The sequence below is a fragment of the Mugil cephalus genome, chromosome 14 (assembly GCF_022458985.1).
Source record: "Mugil cephalus isolate CIBA_MC_2020 chromosome 14, CIBA_Mcephalus_1.1, whole genome shotgun sequence".
Classification (NCBI taxonomy): Eukaryota; Metazoa; Chordata; class Actinopteri; order Mugiliformes; family Mugilidae; genus Mugil; species Mugil cephalus.
The window spans coordinates 597249-614946 of NC_061783.1; the positions used below are offsets into that span (position 1 = coordinate 597249).

Genomic DNA, 17698 nt, shown 5'->3' on the forward strand with positions numbered 1-17698 from the left:
ATTTTCAGTAATAGGACAAAGTATGATTTTTGGTGTAAACTGTGTCTTACCTTCTGTTTCATTTTGGCGCAGTTTGGCAAAGTGTCTCGACATCGGTTGTGGATAGTGACATTGCATGCTGGAAAAATATAGACACAAAGGTAAAATTAAATAATTAAATTCTGAGATGGTGCCCAAAACGGTTCAAACCTCATGTGCATATACCCAGTCACTTGAAACAACCTACTAGGGACAAATTGACTATTACAAACACAATAAGTATGATTCATCTATTTCATTCAAATGGTAAATGGTCTTGCGCTAGCGCTTTTCTACCTTCCCAAAGGTACTCAAAGCGCTTTTACAGTCAGAGACACATCCACCCATCTGCTCACACAAGCACACACACATTCACACACCAGCGCCAGTTGCACTGGGAGCAACTGGGGGTTCAGTATCCTGCTCAAGGACACTTCAGCATATGGCACACTCAGGGGATCGAACCGCTAACCCTTCGGTTCATGGACAATCCGCTCTACCTACTGAGCCATAGCCGCCCCCAAATTAGTTAATCAGAGAATAATGCCTTCAGGTAACTGCAGACCATGAAGACTGGCCAGGTTGTTGAGACCAGGACCCCACATATGCCTAAAATGGTCCTTTATATAGACTGTACAAGACTTAAGACTTCTTAAAATTTAGTCAAAATATTCTATGTAGTTTATGTGTTTTATACACCAATCAGGCATAACATTATGACCACCTCCCTAATATTATGTCTCCATTGTGCCTCCAAAAGTTCTGACTCATCAGAGAATGGACATGTACCTTCTGAGGGTGTCCTGTGGTGTCTGGTAACAGAATGTTGTTAATGGGGGGCTTTGTGTCACAAACAAATACTTGGATCAGTTTGGGATCTGGGGAACATTGCATTATGACGAGCTGGGCAATTCAGTCATTCAGGTTCCCAGGGTCCACAACCCCATGGGACCTGAAGTGGATAGAGAAGTTGATAAACAGTTTATGTTCCTGAAGGTATGATTAGTCAAGCTTCATCAGAGAATGGACATGGACCTTCTGAGGATGTCCTGTGGTAATAAAATGTTGTTAATGGGGCATTTGTATCACAAACAAATACTTGATCAGTTTGCATCCTGCTAGGGATGGCTGCTGCTATCAAGCAGTGTCATTGCTATGGGTTGGGGTTGTACCTGAAGGTACGATTTGTCAAGCTTCATTCTGACCAGTGTTGTGGTGGGGCCATGCTGCAAATGTTGATTTTAACATACGCAATTTTAAAAACCGTGCCCCATAAGAATATTCCTTTTCCCAAACCAATCAAAGTCATGTAAACAGTGAATCAGAATGAAGTGAAGCTCCATTCTGTCTGCGCATGCTCTGTCCTGACATAAATGTGCGGTGACGTTCGAGAGACGCTTCCTCAACTGGTCTGCAGCGTCATTGTTTTTGATAACAACTTTAAAAGAACTAGATATTATTGCACACCTAGACATCAGAAGAGAACAGAAATATCAAACTGTTTAAAAACTTTCAAAAACTCATTGAAGAATGATAGACTGAAGTGTGGAACAACTTTGGAACTGCTGGAAAACTTTGAAGACAGGCTACTTTAAGACAAACAGAATAGCAAAAGTGGATTTGACCCCGCAAACTTTCTGAATCAAGCGGTTGCTTTGATAATAAAACTGTAAAAACAATAGCAACTACTGCTGATTAGACTAGAGAACTTGATGTTTTAAGCGATCTTCACATGTCACAGGTCCATAAAATTGCTGTTCCGGTTAAAAGTAGTGGTACATGTAAACATCATATTGGAATAGATCACCTCACATGTTGACCTGAAACCTTCAATCGGAATGACTTCAATCACAATGAGAAAAAAGTCTCCATGTAAACCTGACTATTGTTTCATAGTGTCTCATCTCATCTTCCATACCGCTTAATCCTCACTAGGGTTGCAGGGGTTGCTGGAGCCTATCCCAGCTAGCAGTGGCCGAGAGGCGAGGTATACCCTGAACATGTCGCCAGCCTATCACAAGCACACCTAGGGTCAATTTAGGGTCACCAATTAGCCTAAGGAGCATGTCTTTGGAGGTGGGTGAATGTGTTTGGATAAAACAGATACATTTCAGTCACCTAGCTAAGTAACCTCACACATGAAAAACATATAAAGGGTAATTTAATATACAAAATTGGATATAAATACATCTTTAAGCTCTCGCATGGCAGATGTGAAGGGAATATTAATATATCAAATAATATTACTACAAAAAAAAAGGTTTTGGTATTAACAGCTTATTTCTCTATTCATGACAACTGTACAGGGGGTGATTTTGTTTGTAACCCATTCGTTAATTTTTTTAAGGTTTAAAATTCTGCATAATTAAAAGAGTTCCCGCTTTGAGCTAATAGGCAGGTGGGCAGGTCTGAACGTCTGACATGACCCCACGTCCATATTTGGAATATCTGCGTGTGGGTGGAGTAAAGCTCATCCAGCATGGCGACTGCTGGCTCTGCCCACTTCAGGTCTCAGTTTCAAGGTTCAGAATCCAATAGGTAACGTCACGATGGGTTTGTCCAGTCGATGGTTCTCCCCAGTGCTGGCCTCTTGCCAGCAAATCTAAATAAACTTGGAAGGTACAATAAAACTGCACGTCATTCATTACATTATATGTAATTGCTATAATTGCATAGTTATAGGGGCGGCTGTGGCTCAGTAGGTAGTTTGAGCCGCGGAATGTGCCACATGCCGAAGTGTCCTTGAGCAAGACGCTGAACCCCCAATTCCTCCAGTGTGCGTGTGTGTCTGCTTTTGTGAGCGAACAGTTAGATGTGACCATAAAAGTGCCTATTTAAAATCAGGACCATTTACTGTGAATTAAATATATTTTTAGTTCATAAAACATATGCAAATAGGTTCTATCATCCAGGATTGCATGCATTTATACTCACTGGCCATTTTATTAGGTACACTTTGCTAGTAAAAGGCTGGACCCCTTTTGCCTTCAGAACTGCCTTAATTTTTTGTGGCATGACTGTGGAGGCCATTGTAGTACAGTGAACCCATTGTAATTTGAGATGATATGGGCTTTGTGACATGGTGCATTATCCTGCTGGAAGTAGTCGTCAGAAGATGGGTACACTGTGGTCAGAATTTATACTAGGTAGGCTGTGGCGTTTAAACAATGCACAATTTGTACTGCCTGAAGCCTGACCCATTCGTACAAGGCACGAAGGATCCATGCTTTCATGTTGTTTACACCAAATTCTGACCTTGACATCTGAATGTCACAGCTGAAATTGAGACTCATACTACCAGGCAACATTTTTCCAATCTTCCAAATATTCAGACCAGATTGTTTGGCACCGACAACTATACCATGTTCAAAGTCACTTAAATCCCCTTTCTTTCCCATTCTGATGCTCACTTTGAACTTCAGCAAGTTATCTGTCCCAAAACCCATATAGGGAGAATTTGCAGGAGCATGAGTCTATTAGTTTAGTGAAAGAATAACTAATTAGTTCTTCATAATGTTCCATCAAGAATGGTGGATTGTTTTGGTACTCAGCCCTCAACCTACCTCTCATTGTGGATGTAATTGTGGATGTGTTACTTACTTGGGCAGCTGAGGGCTTCCATTGCCGTAATACTCTTGTTGCATGCTGAACAGAGTGTAGTTCCTGACACTGCAAGTGAAGCGAAGAGGTGACCATTTCTGTAATATGCTTCCCTGTCCCTTGCTACTTTGTCTTGCTCCCTCATACGTTCTCTGTCTTTATTCTGAAAAAACAAAAAAAAAACAAAACAGAAATAAAACATTTTTTTGTATATTTATAAATGTTACATATCCTATCAGATATACTATACCAGGTAAAACTTGAAATGCTGGGTATTCATAGCATCTGCTCATTGATAGTAGGTTATGAGTGAAAAGGAATGTAGCTGCTGCATTTTATTCTGGGCATTACCATTATTGCCACATTCATTGCTGTGCTTATGGTATTATTAAAACCTTAAAGTGTTAATAAGGAATATGCTTCATATTTTAGATTCTTTAGAATATCCACCTTTTGATGACAGCTGGCATTCTTTCAATCAGCTTAATGAGGTAGCCATCAGGAATTCTTTTTCAACAGTAAGGTGTTGAGCACTTTTTGGCTGTCTTGCATTGACTTTGGGGTCCAACTCATCCCAAAACATCTCAATAGGGATTGTGGAGGCCAGGTCATGTTAGACTTAGACAGACTTTAATGATCCACAAGGGAAATTACTTGGTCATAGTAGCTTAGTTGCACATAAAAGAAACACTCTTAAAAATCTTAAGTAAAAAGAAAGATAAAATAAAATGAGATGATTAGATTAAAATACAATTAAACAGTGTAATCAAAAAATTACAGAATTAGCATTATGAACAAATGTACCAAAGTAGTTGGCAAAACAGTGTGAAGGTGATCCGGTTGTTTGATCAGTTGCATAATAATAGTGGCATGGATTGTGTCGCATGCAGTTTCCTTGTCTGCTCAACTTCCAACACCTAGGACTGTGTCTCCATCCGCCCTTAAGGTCCCAAAGCCGGCACAGATGCACTGTGGTCCATATGCACCCAGGTCTCCTCAAAACACAAAGGACTTATCACAACACACTCCCTCTGGGTCTCAACACACAGTCCCTCCACACACAGTCCTTGTTCATGTTCACCCTCCTTCTTAGTCAATAGCCATTACATAGCCTGGGGATGTGTTTGTGGTCATTGTCCTGTTGAAAACCAAATGATACTCCCACTAAGTGCAAAACAGCAGAAGGATGACGTGTCCATTATCATACCTCCTCCTCCATGCTTGACAGCGAGAACCACACTTGTGGAAAGACGCATTTCTCTGTATCTCACAAAAACATGGCAAGTGGAACCAAAAATCTCATGGAACCAAAGTGTAGAATTCCACAGGTCTAATGTCCATACTCTGAGTTTACTGGGCCAAGTAATTGTCCTCTTCTTTTTGTTCTTCTCTGCAGCAATTCAACCATGAAGACCCAATTCATGCAGCCCTCTGAACTGCTGAAGTTGAAAGGTGTTATAAATTATGTCATTTGAAATCTGACAAATCTACATGTCACTGAAATGATTTTTATTTACTTGGTTGAGTGGTTCTTGCCAGAATATAGACTAGAACAGTAGTCAAATAAGGCACTAATTTACTCTTGACTATGTACAGTGTTAAATGAAAACCATTCCATGTGACTTCTTCATTATGCTGATTGAGACAATGCAAAGCTGTCATCAAAGCAAAAGATGACTATTTTGAAGAATGTAAAATATAAATCATAATCTGGTTTGTTTACTGCATACTTTGTTAACTTAATACTACTGTGTATTTTATATATATTTTGTGATTTTATATTTTAGTAATAATAGTGTGTTATTTGCTGTGCTATTTAAAATATTTTCCTTTATTTTTCTTGTTTTTTATTAAACCGGTAACTTCAGGGAATTTCCTTTCTGTGAAAGGTGTTGGTGAAATCTTAGCAAGAGTAGAGTATAGTTAATTATAGTCTTTGTAGAGTTAAATGTGTTCTATACAACTCTGACAAATAATTGTTGTTGAAATGGAGTGTTGGTGAATTAACTCTATAAGTGTCAGTGCAACACATTTAACTCTCTTCATTTCTATGACGAGCTCTGAACCTGGATATGACACTTCAGGTGTTAATTTATTAGCCCTGCCCATTTATTATACCCGTACCTGGACATTCATCCTGAGAACTACCCATTAATTTTTACTAATGAGAAAGCTTTGTCTGGCGAGTAAAAGATTTGTTTTGCATATAATGCTATATTTGATGTTAATATTGACTGTTCTCACATGTCCTGTACAGTGCTGTATCAGAACACCAACATTTCTTCAGCCATGCTAACATAGCGCCTGCTTAGGGCCCCACGGCCACTAGAACAATTAACAAAGAATTATATTCTCATCTTCTACAACCACTTATCCTCACTAGGGTCACAGGGGTTGCTGGAATCTATCCCAGCTGTCATTGGGCGAGAAGCGAGGTGCACCCTGGACAGGTCGCCAGTCCATCGCAGGGCTACACATAGACAAACAACCATTTGCACTCACAGCCACACCTAGGGTCAATTTAGAATCACCAACAGCCTAACAAGCATGTCTTTGGAGATGGGAGGAAACTGGGACACCTGGAGACAACCCACACAGGGAGAACATGCAAACTCCACCCACAAAGACTAGTCTTTGTGGACAATGCAGATTCCGATCTTGTCAGATTCATATTGATTTTTTATATATGGGTTTTAATATATAGATTACCAATTTCCTTAACAGGAGGAGCATCCCTTTGTGTGTTATGTTAAGTGTTATGTTTTGTTTGTTTTTATCTTTTGTCTACAAGTGTGTTAAAAACTGAAAATAAAATAAAAATATTGTGGCAGAAAAAATAAGTTGTGTGTGTGTGCCAAGTCATGATGCACACACATAAAACAGAGCTGTTCTTTATTCTGGAGCAGCAGTAGAGATCCATTAGAGACCACAGATGTAAAAGTATTCCACTGGACCCCAGGTGATGTCGAGGTTTACTTGCATACAGAGCCCAAAACTGAGATGGGAGACATGTTAATGCCAGGTCTGACCACACCTAAAGATGGTCACTTGCGATCCAATAGTCCAGATCAGATCTTAATGCAAGGTCTGAAGAGGCATGACATTATGTATCTCATGACCGAGTGGGGCTCGAAAACCCAGACAGGCACAGAGAAAACGTACCTATTATTATAGTGCAAAAATACTATAAGAGCCACTAGTGGCATTCCACTGGATTTGCTGGGGGCTACACCATAAGCATGAGCTTGGTGTCTTGAGCAGGCTGAGACCTCCACCTGCAGCCACAGTGGGCTGATCATCTGGCTGATGGGTTTGACAGACCAGAGTGAGCAGGGGAGGTTGGACCTTCCAGCCCAACCTCCAGACTATTAGAATAAGAAACAGCTCTTATTTAAAAACTCCTGCTGGTAATTTGATGATGTCATGATGACATCATCGAGAACAAGAACAAATGTGGCTAATAGCCAAATTGGCATGGGCATGTTCAAGTGTTTTGATTTTAGAGGTTACTTTTACTTTTTAGAGGTAGCAAACTTTTTAGAGGTTACTCTTGTTACTGTTATTGTTGATTCTTTGCATGTGTTGGTCTTTAAACTTTGGTGCAGATTCTATAGGCCCCTTCATGGCCACTGTGACGTCAAAATGTTAGCTGTACTTGAAGTTTTATCACATACCAGCCACTGCCAGTCGTAGGCAACTTCGGTTTTGCTTTGGCGATTAAGGCTTGGAGTGAGACAATCAACAACATGCACACTTGTTGGTCATATCAGGTCAGATTAGGTCAGATTCAGCCTGGATAATGTTATGGGTTAGATGAAATCAGGACTGAAATTACATTAAGTTAATCCATATTTAGAGGATTCTTGTTACATGTTAATGCTAATGCTAACCGCTAGGTAATGCAACGTTAGTTGCGTGTTTCAGGGGTGTCCAAGCAGAAGCTGCATTTGCAACTTTACCCTTCACAGTGTTTCTGCATACTTCTGGTAATTTCAGACTTCCTCTGTTTTCTGCTTCTTCCATACTCTGTGTCTTCTCTCACTTTCACTTGAGGTAGCATAGTAAAAATCGATCCATTTTGCCCCTTGCATGCACTAGTTAGCTAACCTGAAGTTCACAATTGTAAAATTAATTTAAAAAAAAAAAAAGGTGTTGTGCTGTTGTGCGATTGACTGTACCAACAAATCACTCCTCGCCATCCTATTAAAGTCCGGTCGGACGGTACAGTATTGTATGACGTGGTCCTTCTCAGTAAAGCTCGTAGCGCTAACATTTTTTATCATCATATTTTTTTTTAATCAACTTCAGTGAGGATACAGCAATCCCTACTAGGATTGTCTGCTGTTATCCTAACAACAAGCCCTGAATCACCAGCCAGCTGAAAGATCTTCTGAACAAGAAGCAGCAGGCCTTCAGATCTGGAGACAGGGATGATACAGAGGCAACTGAAAGTCAAACTGAGGAAGTGTAAGGACACCTACAGGAGGAAGCTGGAGGCCAAGCTCTAGCAGAACAACACCAGGGACGTGTAGAGAGGCATGAAGCTGGCTTCAATACCAAAGCTAAGCAACAGGAAAGTGGCCCAGATAGAGCTAATGAACTGAATGTCTTTGAGCAATCCTTACACCCCACCAGATGGCCAATCCACAACTCAACATCAACATCTTGCTGCCTATCACCTCTGCTCTACCCCCAACTCCCACCCCCACTGAGGAAACCAGACTTATGACTGACACCTGGCCAAGTGAGAGCACAGCTGGAGAAAGTCAAGCAAGGCAAGTCAGTAGGCCCAGACCGTGTAAACCCCCAGGTCCTGAAGACCTTGGCTTCACAGCTGACTGGCATCCTGCACTACCTGTTTAACTTGAGTCTGAAGTTGGAAAGGATACTGGTACTGTGGAAAACATCCTGGATTGTACCGGTGCCGAAGAAGCCCATTGCATCTGGTCTCAATGATTTAGGACCAGTTGCACTGATGAAACACGTCATGAAGGTCCTGGAAAGACTCATCCTGGCTCATCTGTCCTATCTCCATTTCTGTTCACTCTTGACACCTCTGATTTTTCGGTACAGTTCTGGGTCCTGCCACCTGTAGAAGTTCTCTGCTGACTCTGCAGTGGTAGGGTGTATCAGAGAGGAGGAGGTGGTGTATAGGACACTGATCACAGACTTTGTGGAGTGGTCCCAGGCAAATCACCTGCTCCTGATCGTGGACAAGACTATGTAAATAATTTGCAAAAATTGTAAGCTACATACTTTTCAATACAGATTACTTCAACCATCAGTATAACTTTATATACTTCTGGTGAAAAGTATAGTAAGTTCATACATTCTCCAAACTGATTCCTTCCACCTAAAACTCCTCACAGCTATCATGTACTCATCTCCCATAGAGCATGATAAAATCAAAACACTGCAATCACAAATGTTCATATGTCTCAGTTTTATGAGGCCACACTACATATTCAAATACATTGAGGTGCATGGAAATATGGTTCCTTTCTTATTTGGGGAAGTGTAGGGTTTTTGTCCCAAAATAGCATTCACAGTATTACATGTGCAGTACCACAGAATTTTCTACATTTCTGGATAAAAATTACTCCAAAGAGAGTCCAATTAAACAAATGAAACAGAAATATTGCATTGCATTGTGTATTTGTCTATTGCCTCAACATTTAAGATGACTGTTAACCTTCACAGATGTCGGTCAACCGACAAAGATCACTCCAAAAGTAAGATGAATAATAGTCAAAGAAGTCACAATGGAACCCAGAGTAATTTCTTAAGCAACTAATGGTCTCCCTCACATTGACTAATATTAATGTTTATGAATCATTATCATCAGGAGAACAACAGGACAAAGAAGACAGGTCCTGGATGATAACATCCATTTTGCAAACGCAGATGAAGATGTGGGTGATATGGAAATTTGTGCAAAAGCCTGACTGAAAAAAGAAGCAACAATGCTAATGAAATCCACACAGCTGAATGGGTGGGTTTACAATGCCAGGCGTTTTTGGTTGAAAATGGTTGACGTCCTCCAGGCTCTGGTCGCGGCAGGCTGCAAAGTGATTGATATTTAAATTGTAATTGGTAATTCTTTCTGAGTACTGATTTCTCAGTGTAGTTAGGAGAAATTAAGTTTTCCTGCATACTCTATAAATAAATTAGTTTTTGGGACAGAAGAAACCTATTTCTATAAGCTTGTGTGCATCTGGATATACAGAATGACATGGGCTCATGAAGCCAAAACATACTGCACATGATTGATGCAGTACTTTAAGTTAATCACGTCAGTGTTTATTTAATACTTTGTAAGACCTAAGCATTTGATAGCTGAGTGTATTGTGTGTTCATTTTGCAAGCGATTTGGGAGTTATGACAAAGCAGTTAACTTTTACCCACTTTGTGTCATGTGTTTTTGCCATTTTTTTTTCTCAAAAGAAGAAGTTTTTATGATCACATGAAAGAGCACAACTGTAAAAGCAGAAGTGAAAATGGACAGACTGCGACAGGATTTTCACATCTCAGCTATGGTTCAATACTTGTTTTTTCTTAGTAAGTGCATCATCAACCACAGTAAACCTCTCTTTACTAGATTTTTCACCATGAATTTAATAGTTCACTAACAGTCAATCTGTAAAATTTCATTTTGCAGGCTTTCAGTACATAACATCCAAGCTAATGACAATGTGTTTGTGGTTGCTAAAGATAGAAACAAAGGAATGAGGATCTATAAAGTCAGTGTGGTGAAGAAATGCTGACAATCTCAGAATGAAAAAACTGAGCAGAACATTTTCTTCTGCAAAAAATCGATAGTGACTGTGAAATATGAGAGTTAAACCAGGATTAAATCTAATATCAATCAGTTAAATGTTATTTATAATTATATATATCTAAATAGCATAATAATAATACCAGAATTGTGTCAAGAACCCATGAAACCCACAAAGCAAGTACTAAGACAATTGTGGCAAAGAAAATGACAAAACATGGTGAATCAAATTAAGCAAGTTGTTGTGAACAAACAGCTATGTCAGCTGAGATGCACACCTTGCACCATGAGGAAGCCTTTGTGATACAGACAGAGTGCCTTCTTCAGGAAGCAGAGTATGCAGAGAGAAGTTGACATTGACACCCTGTGATGTTTAACTGTGTGGAAAAATGTAGGCAAAAAAATATGCAGAGAAGACACTGGATCATCTGCAACCCAAGGGAGGTTTAGCTTCCAGAACTGGTGCAGGAAGTACATCTTCTTCTGGACCAAAAGGGCTAAAAAAGCTCTTGGCAATAGAGTATTGGGTATCCATTTTAAGTCCTGTGAGATGGGACATTTTAAGTCCCAGAGACCCGACTGTTCCCACTGCAGACAAAGCAGTTGTTGGAGACGGTGATGTAGAACAATAATGGGTCCTCCTCTTAAAGTTTACATTCATCTGCTCAGTTTTGAGGGTGTTCAGTTCCAGGTTGTTTTGGGCTGTCGTATCTATTTGCAGACAAGAGCTGATGGCCGTCTATAGTGTAGAGAAAGGGTCTCTTGGTCTCTCTCTCGAGTTGGTGATGTCCTGCAGGCCTCCCAATAAAGGACGTGTTTTATTCCATTCCATTATTTTTGCTACATGTTAGTTATGTGGTCCCAGAGATGTTGTAATGCAACATTAACTAAATGCAGAGGAGATTTGTAAATGCAGACCAGAATAAAAGCACAAATGAAAGTTTGTGTTAAACAAATAGTGTTACACCTGTACTTCTGTTAAAGTAGAAGCAATTTTGGCCCTTCCATTACATATCGCAATCAGAGAAGCTAAAAGCCTAAAAGAGGTATGGCAGTGTGTCCAGGATGTGCTTATCAAGTCAGTTTTCAATGAAGGGAGGGATTCAAGGGAGCACAGTTCAACCTCCCAGACTAAACTTAATAAGTGCTCCCGTTTGCTTCCCTCAATTGCCCCTGCTGCTCTTACTAGGAAGTATCCCTCTCTCTAGATTGGAAAATCTATTGTTTGCGTTAATGCTTAATACACATGCATCACCCAGATATTTTCCTACTGGCTCTGGCATTGGCAGTTTCAGGTGAGCATCTGCTTTGCCATTTTAGGTGTCTCTGTGTAGTTGTTCCTCAGTCGCAGTCGGTTCTATGCCCACACAAATCTCTGACAACATCACAAGATCCCAAACCATACCCCAAATAATGATAATGACTTGCCCAGATATCCACAGTCTCAAACTGCTCTTCCCAGCTGTACACTTGTCTGGATTACATGTGAGCAACAGACACATTCAGACAGAAATTCTTTCAATTACTAGTGAGATTATTATTTAATTTACCAATTCCTTGGCACATATCAAACATTCAGATTTTGTGCATTGTGAAGTTAAAAGAAATGCAGCTATTCCAGTAAATTACCTTTTCCTTTTAACACGCTCAATGTTTTCCTCTCATTGATGCTTGGCCATTGTTCTGTTACCTCATTAATTGTTGAAATGCAAGGGATGGCTCTGTAGCTAATTTGTAACACTGAGAGAAAGAACCCCTGTAGTCTACTGCCACTACTGACATTTCAGTTTCTTTGTAGGCCACGCTGATTTAGAGATTCTTAGTAATAATAGGACACAAAAGGAATATAATAATAATAATATTTTTTTCTTTACTGTTCACTCACTGGGAAACGAGACAAGGTGTGTCTCAGACCAATGGGCTGCCACTTGTTCAGTGCCTGGGGAGGAGTTCAGGGGTTAGATACTCAATGTACTGTGTCTCAGCCATAGACACAGGGGGATGAAGATGCAAACCTGGCCCCTGTGTGCACCAAAGCTGATTTTCTTAAAGCCTATACCAACAGGGCGAAGTGCATATAATTAATCATTGCAATGCCGACAGTGTAAAGCAGAGGTGAGTTCAGTGGTGGGGGTTTGTCTATTGATTGAGTCAGAAAATTATACTACAGTGATAGAGATAAAATTCATAGCACCCTTCCATCTGTCAAAGATGTAAGTACAGTGGCATTAGAAACCTCTGTAGGACCTAGTCAATATTTGGATTCTTTCTCCCTAATTGATCTTCCTGAGCTCACTTCAGTTATTACAGCATCTAAACCGCCAACTTGTCTTCTAGACCCCATCCCAACTAAGTTGCTCAAGGAGGTTTATCCATTAATTAATACCTCCATATTAAATCAGATAAACTTATCTTTATTAACAGGATATGTGCCCCAGTCTTTTGAAACTGCTGTAATTAAACCATTACTTAAAAAACCCACTCTTGACCCAGATGTTTTAGCCAACTATAGGCCAATTTCCAACCTTCCTTTTATCTCTAAAGTTTTAGAAAGGGTTGTTGTCAATCAGTTGCTTGATCATTTAAACAAGAATGATTTGTTCGAAGAGTTTCAGTCAGGTTTTAGAGCTCATCATAGCACAGAAACAGCTCTGGTTAAAGTTACCAATGATCTCCTCATGGCTTCAGATAATGGACTTGTCTCTATACTTGTCCTGCTAGATCTCAGTGCTGCATTTGACACTATTGATCACAATATACTACTACAGAGACTTGAAAATGTGATCAAAATTACAGGAACTGCGCTAGACTGGTTTGAATCATATCTGTCAGACAGATTCCAGTTTGTCCATGTAAACAACAACTGTTGTATATATCCCAAAGTAAGCTATGGAGTTCCTCTGGGTTCTGTGCTAGGACCAATATTATTCACATTATACATGCTTCCCTTAGGCAATATTATTAGAAAGCACGGCATAAACTTCCATTGCTACGCAGATGATACCCAGCTATATTTATCCATGAAACCAGATGAAACTAATCCGATGGTTAAACTCCAAGCATGCCTCAAAGACATAAAGGCTTGGATGACCTGTAATTTTCTACTTTTAAACTCAGACAAAACTGAAGTTATCGTATTTGGCTCTAAACATGTCAGAGATTCATTATCTAATCACCTGCTTTTGTTGGATGGCATTACCTTGGCCTCCAGTACTACTGTGAAAAACCTTGGTGTTATATTTGACCAGGATATGTCCTTTAATTCTCACATAAAGCAGGTGACCAGGACTGCTTTCTTTCCCCTTCGTAATATCATCAAAATTAGGAGCATCCTTTCTCAGAGTGATGCGGAAAAACTAGTTCATGCATTTGTGTCTTCCAGGCTGGATTATTGTAACTCGTTACTGTCTTAGCAAGAGAGATCATATTACTCCAGTATTAACTTCTCTTCATTGGCTCCCTTTAAAATCTAGAATTGAATTTAAAATCCTCCTCCTTACATACAAGGCCCTGAAAGGCCTAGCTCCATCATATATGAAAGATCTCATAGTACCATACTGTCCCGACAGATCACTACGATCTCTAAGTGCAGGTCTGCTTGTGGTTCCGAGAGTTTCTAAAAGTAGAATGGGAGGTAGAGCCTTCAGCTATCAGGCTCATCTCCTACGGAACCAGCTCCCAGTTTGGGTTCGGGAAGCAGACACAGTACGTTTAAGGTCAGGCTTAAGACTTTCCTTTTTGAGAAAGCTTATAGCTAGGGCTGGACTTAACCATCCCTTAGTTATGCTGCTATAGGCCTAGGCTGCAAGGGGACAATGCACTGAGGACATGTCCTCTCCTCTTTCTTCTCTGGCTCCTGTCCTCTAATATCTTATCATTTTATTTTCTATCTCTTATAATTTACTAACCACTGTGTCTTACTCTCTCCCCTCCGCCCCCCCCCCCCCCCCCCATCATCTTGTGAGGGTCTCTGGTCTGGAGTGCTGAATATCTGACATGTGGAGTTCTAAGCTACATCTGCTGCTGTGGCCTCATCAACCAGCCCAGTCTTCATGGTCTGGAGTGCTGTGTATCAGACCTGTGAAGCTCCACAAACTACATCTGTCTCAGTCATCATGGCCTCCTCCAGTTGTCCACTCCTACCAAGATGAACAATTCACCAACCTGCCCATAATTCCTGTTATACTCACAAGCTGTCACAGTTCATCAGCTATGTGTTATATAACTAGACCCTACATGTTTCCTTCCGCTTGATGTATGTATTTATGACAGAAGTTTGTTTATCTTGTTTCTCCTGCTCTTCTTTTCTCTCTATCTTCTCTGTTTCTAACCAGCTGGCCTTCGGCAGATGGGTTCCTCCATATGAGCTGGGTTCTGCTCAAGGTTTCTTCCTGTTAAAAGGGAGTTTTTCCTTGCCACCGTCGCCCTCAGGCTTGCTCTGGAGGCTGCAGGCTGGTTTTTGTGAAGCATCTTGAGACGATTTGTATTGTTATTGACGCTATATAAATAAAACTGAACTGAATCTCGACTGTAATTTCAGCTGCAATTAAACCACACATGAATGCAAATGGGCTGGCATCTAGGAAGTGATAATAGTATGCAACTAATGGGTCAAAGGCACTACAAAATATGGCTTGAGTAGATTACATAATCAGTTTTCATAAACCGTTTTCATGATAATATTTGCAGATATCTCAAACCTTCTAAATCTTTTTTTGTGCAAAAGCTATGCTTTTTATATACTCTTTCAGACATATTTTGAGGCCTACAACTTTCTCAAAGGAAATCAAGAAATCAATTGTAGCGCGGGCACACACACACACACACACACACACACACACACACACACACACACACACACACACACACACACACACACACACAACCATTTCCATGGCAACAGTTGCTATACTCGTATGTCCAGTATGCAAGCCTGCTGTGTACTAGCAGATATGCACAACACCACAAAATTCAGTAATGCATGCAGACTCTAGAGTGTTTCTAGATTAGAACTGATGTGCAACCAATGTAACTACATAGAAATTAAGTGTCCTTGGCCTAAGAGGGTGGTACTCATGCCTTACAGAGCAGGCCTGTGTTTTGTAAGTGAAGTTACTCTCTTGTTAGTTAGCCAGATGCTAATGTTATACTCAGTGAGGAACACAATGCAAACTCACCCGTAGATTGATTTCCCTCATACGCTCTTGTCGCAGTTTTGTTAGATTGGTAACTCTGGACATTTTAATTTCTTCACAATAGATTTAAAATGCTTTCAGCAAGTGAATAAAATTAAAATATCCAATTTTACGCGTTGTTTGCAAAAACAAAAGCAAAAGCAAATCTTCCTTACTGACCAACCGAAATGTGATTCTGCTTCTAGTGAAGTGACTGTTCCTGTGAGAAAGCTCACTTCTCTCTGAATCATCACCACCCCCTCAATCACAAACACGCGCACACACACACACACACACACACACACACACACACACACACACACACACACACACACACACACATTTGTATAACTATCTTTATGAGGAGATTCACTGACATAAATCATTCCCACCCCTTACTCCAACCATCTCAACTAAATACCTAACCCTAATCCTTACCCTAATTCTAAACATAACCTTATTGTAACCCCTACCCTAAAACCAAAGTAGATTAACCCTCAAACAGAAGTGAGGACCAGACAAAATGTCTTCAATGTCCTCACTCCGATATTAAAAAAACTCAAACCGGTCCTCAGAAAGATAGCTGTACACAAGCACACATACACGCACACAGTGCACAAGCTATATATGGGCCAGACCTTGCATTAAGATCCAATCTGAGCTATTCGTTTGCAAGTGACCAGCTTTAGGTACATATGTTGACACCTGGTATTAACATGCGTCTCCAGATCTAATCTCAGATTTGTGTTCGGTATGCAAATAAACACTAACCGTAGAATACTGAAAGAGAAAGTGTCTCTAATGGATCCAAAACCGAGAACAGCCCTTTTATGTGTGTGCACCATGACTTCGGCACACATTATTATTTGCTGATCTCCACCCTGATATTAGATAGACCTGCACAAAACTCAGATTATAACTCCAACCCTGGACGTTTCCATATGCATCACAGTCTGTGATTGAGGAAATACTTAACCACACTTGCATCAACATGACCGCATCAATGATTAATACGGAATCAGACGTTTGTACTTAAATTAAATACTTTCACTTGTAAATTATTACTTAGATTTATTTATTTAGTTAGTTAGTTATGGAGCACCCTTGTTGACTAAAGGTGGTCTTTAATATGCTGCAGGAATGCGGACACATGTGGCCCATGCCACCTCCAGAGAGCGGATAGCTACCAATAGCTCTTTACATCCTATTATGAAATAATTAAATAACAATTAAATTGCTGACATTTTCATGCCACAGTAAGACGAGAAAAAATATTAAAGCTATAGTCTCCTGCTCAACAGTGCAAGGATATGTTTAATGTGTTGTAACCATGACAGATATAAGCATCAGGAATTGTTTGAGCAAGTTGAGTAGGTTGATAAAAGGTGGGCAACTCAGGGCCATTCCTGCTGATGCTTTTCTTCAGTGGAGATGTCATGACTGTTGTTGGCTGTGATGAATAGGTTGTCTTCTGAGGTTGTCTCCTTTTATTTTCAAACATAGTGTTCTGTTGTTTGGCTATCATGCAACATTTCTTTCATTGCCTTTGTGCTGCTATATTAATACAACTTTGCTTGAATGCTTGAAATGTCTGCATCATGTAGAGTGCAATACTGCCACTTACTGGACAAATGTTTCATCATTTGTAAGAATTCTATTCTATTCTATTCTATTCTATTCTATTCTATTCTATTCTATTCTATTCTATTCTATTCTTGGCACTATATTCTATTTATATAGTGCCAATAACGATACAAATTGTCTCAAGACGCTTTACAAAAACCGGCCTGCAAACTCCAGAGCAAGCCTGAGGGCAACGGTGGCAAGGAAAAACTCCCTTTTAACAGGAAGATACCTTGAGTGGAACCCAGTTCATATGGAGGAACCCATCTGCCAAAGAGGAGAGAGTGAGACACAGCGGTTAGTAATAGAAAATAAATAGAAAATAAATTATAAGATATTAGAGGACAGGAGCCAGAGAAGAGACAGTAGAGGACATGTCCTCAGTGCATCGTTCCCCAGCAGCCTAGGCCTAGGGCAGCACAACTAAGGGATGGTTAAGTCCAGCTCTAACTATTAGCTTTGTCTAAAATGAGAGTCTTAAGAGTGACTTTAAAAGTAGAGATGGTGT

The 17698-nt window shown here is 40.1% G+C and overlaps 1 protein-coding gene across 1 annotated transcript in view; it reads right to left on the minus strand.

Annotated features, from left to right (window-relative positions):
• LOC125019835 (rho guanine nucleotide exchange factor 2-like) overlaps positions 1–15777 on the minus strand; it is a 78021-nt gene extending 62244 nt beyond the window's left edge. The window contains exons 1-3 of the mRNA XM_047604818.1: positions 15571–15777; positions 3619–3781; positions 51–118 (exon numbers count right to left, since the gene is read on the minus strand). Coding sequence (XP_047460774.1) covers positions 51–118; positions 3619–3781; positions 15571–15633 — 294 coding nt within the window. The 5' untranslated portion in view covers positions 15634–15777. The remainder of the gene's footprint in view (positions 1–50; positions 119–3618; positions 3782–15570) is intronic.
• Between the last annotated feature and the right edge of the window lie 1921 nt (positions 15778–17698).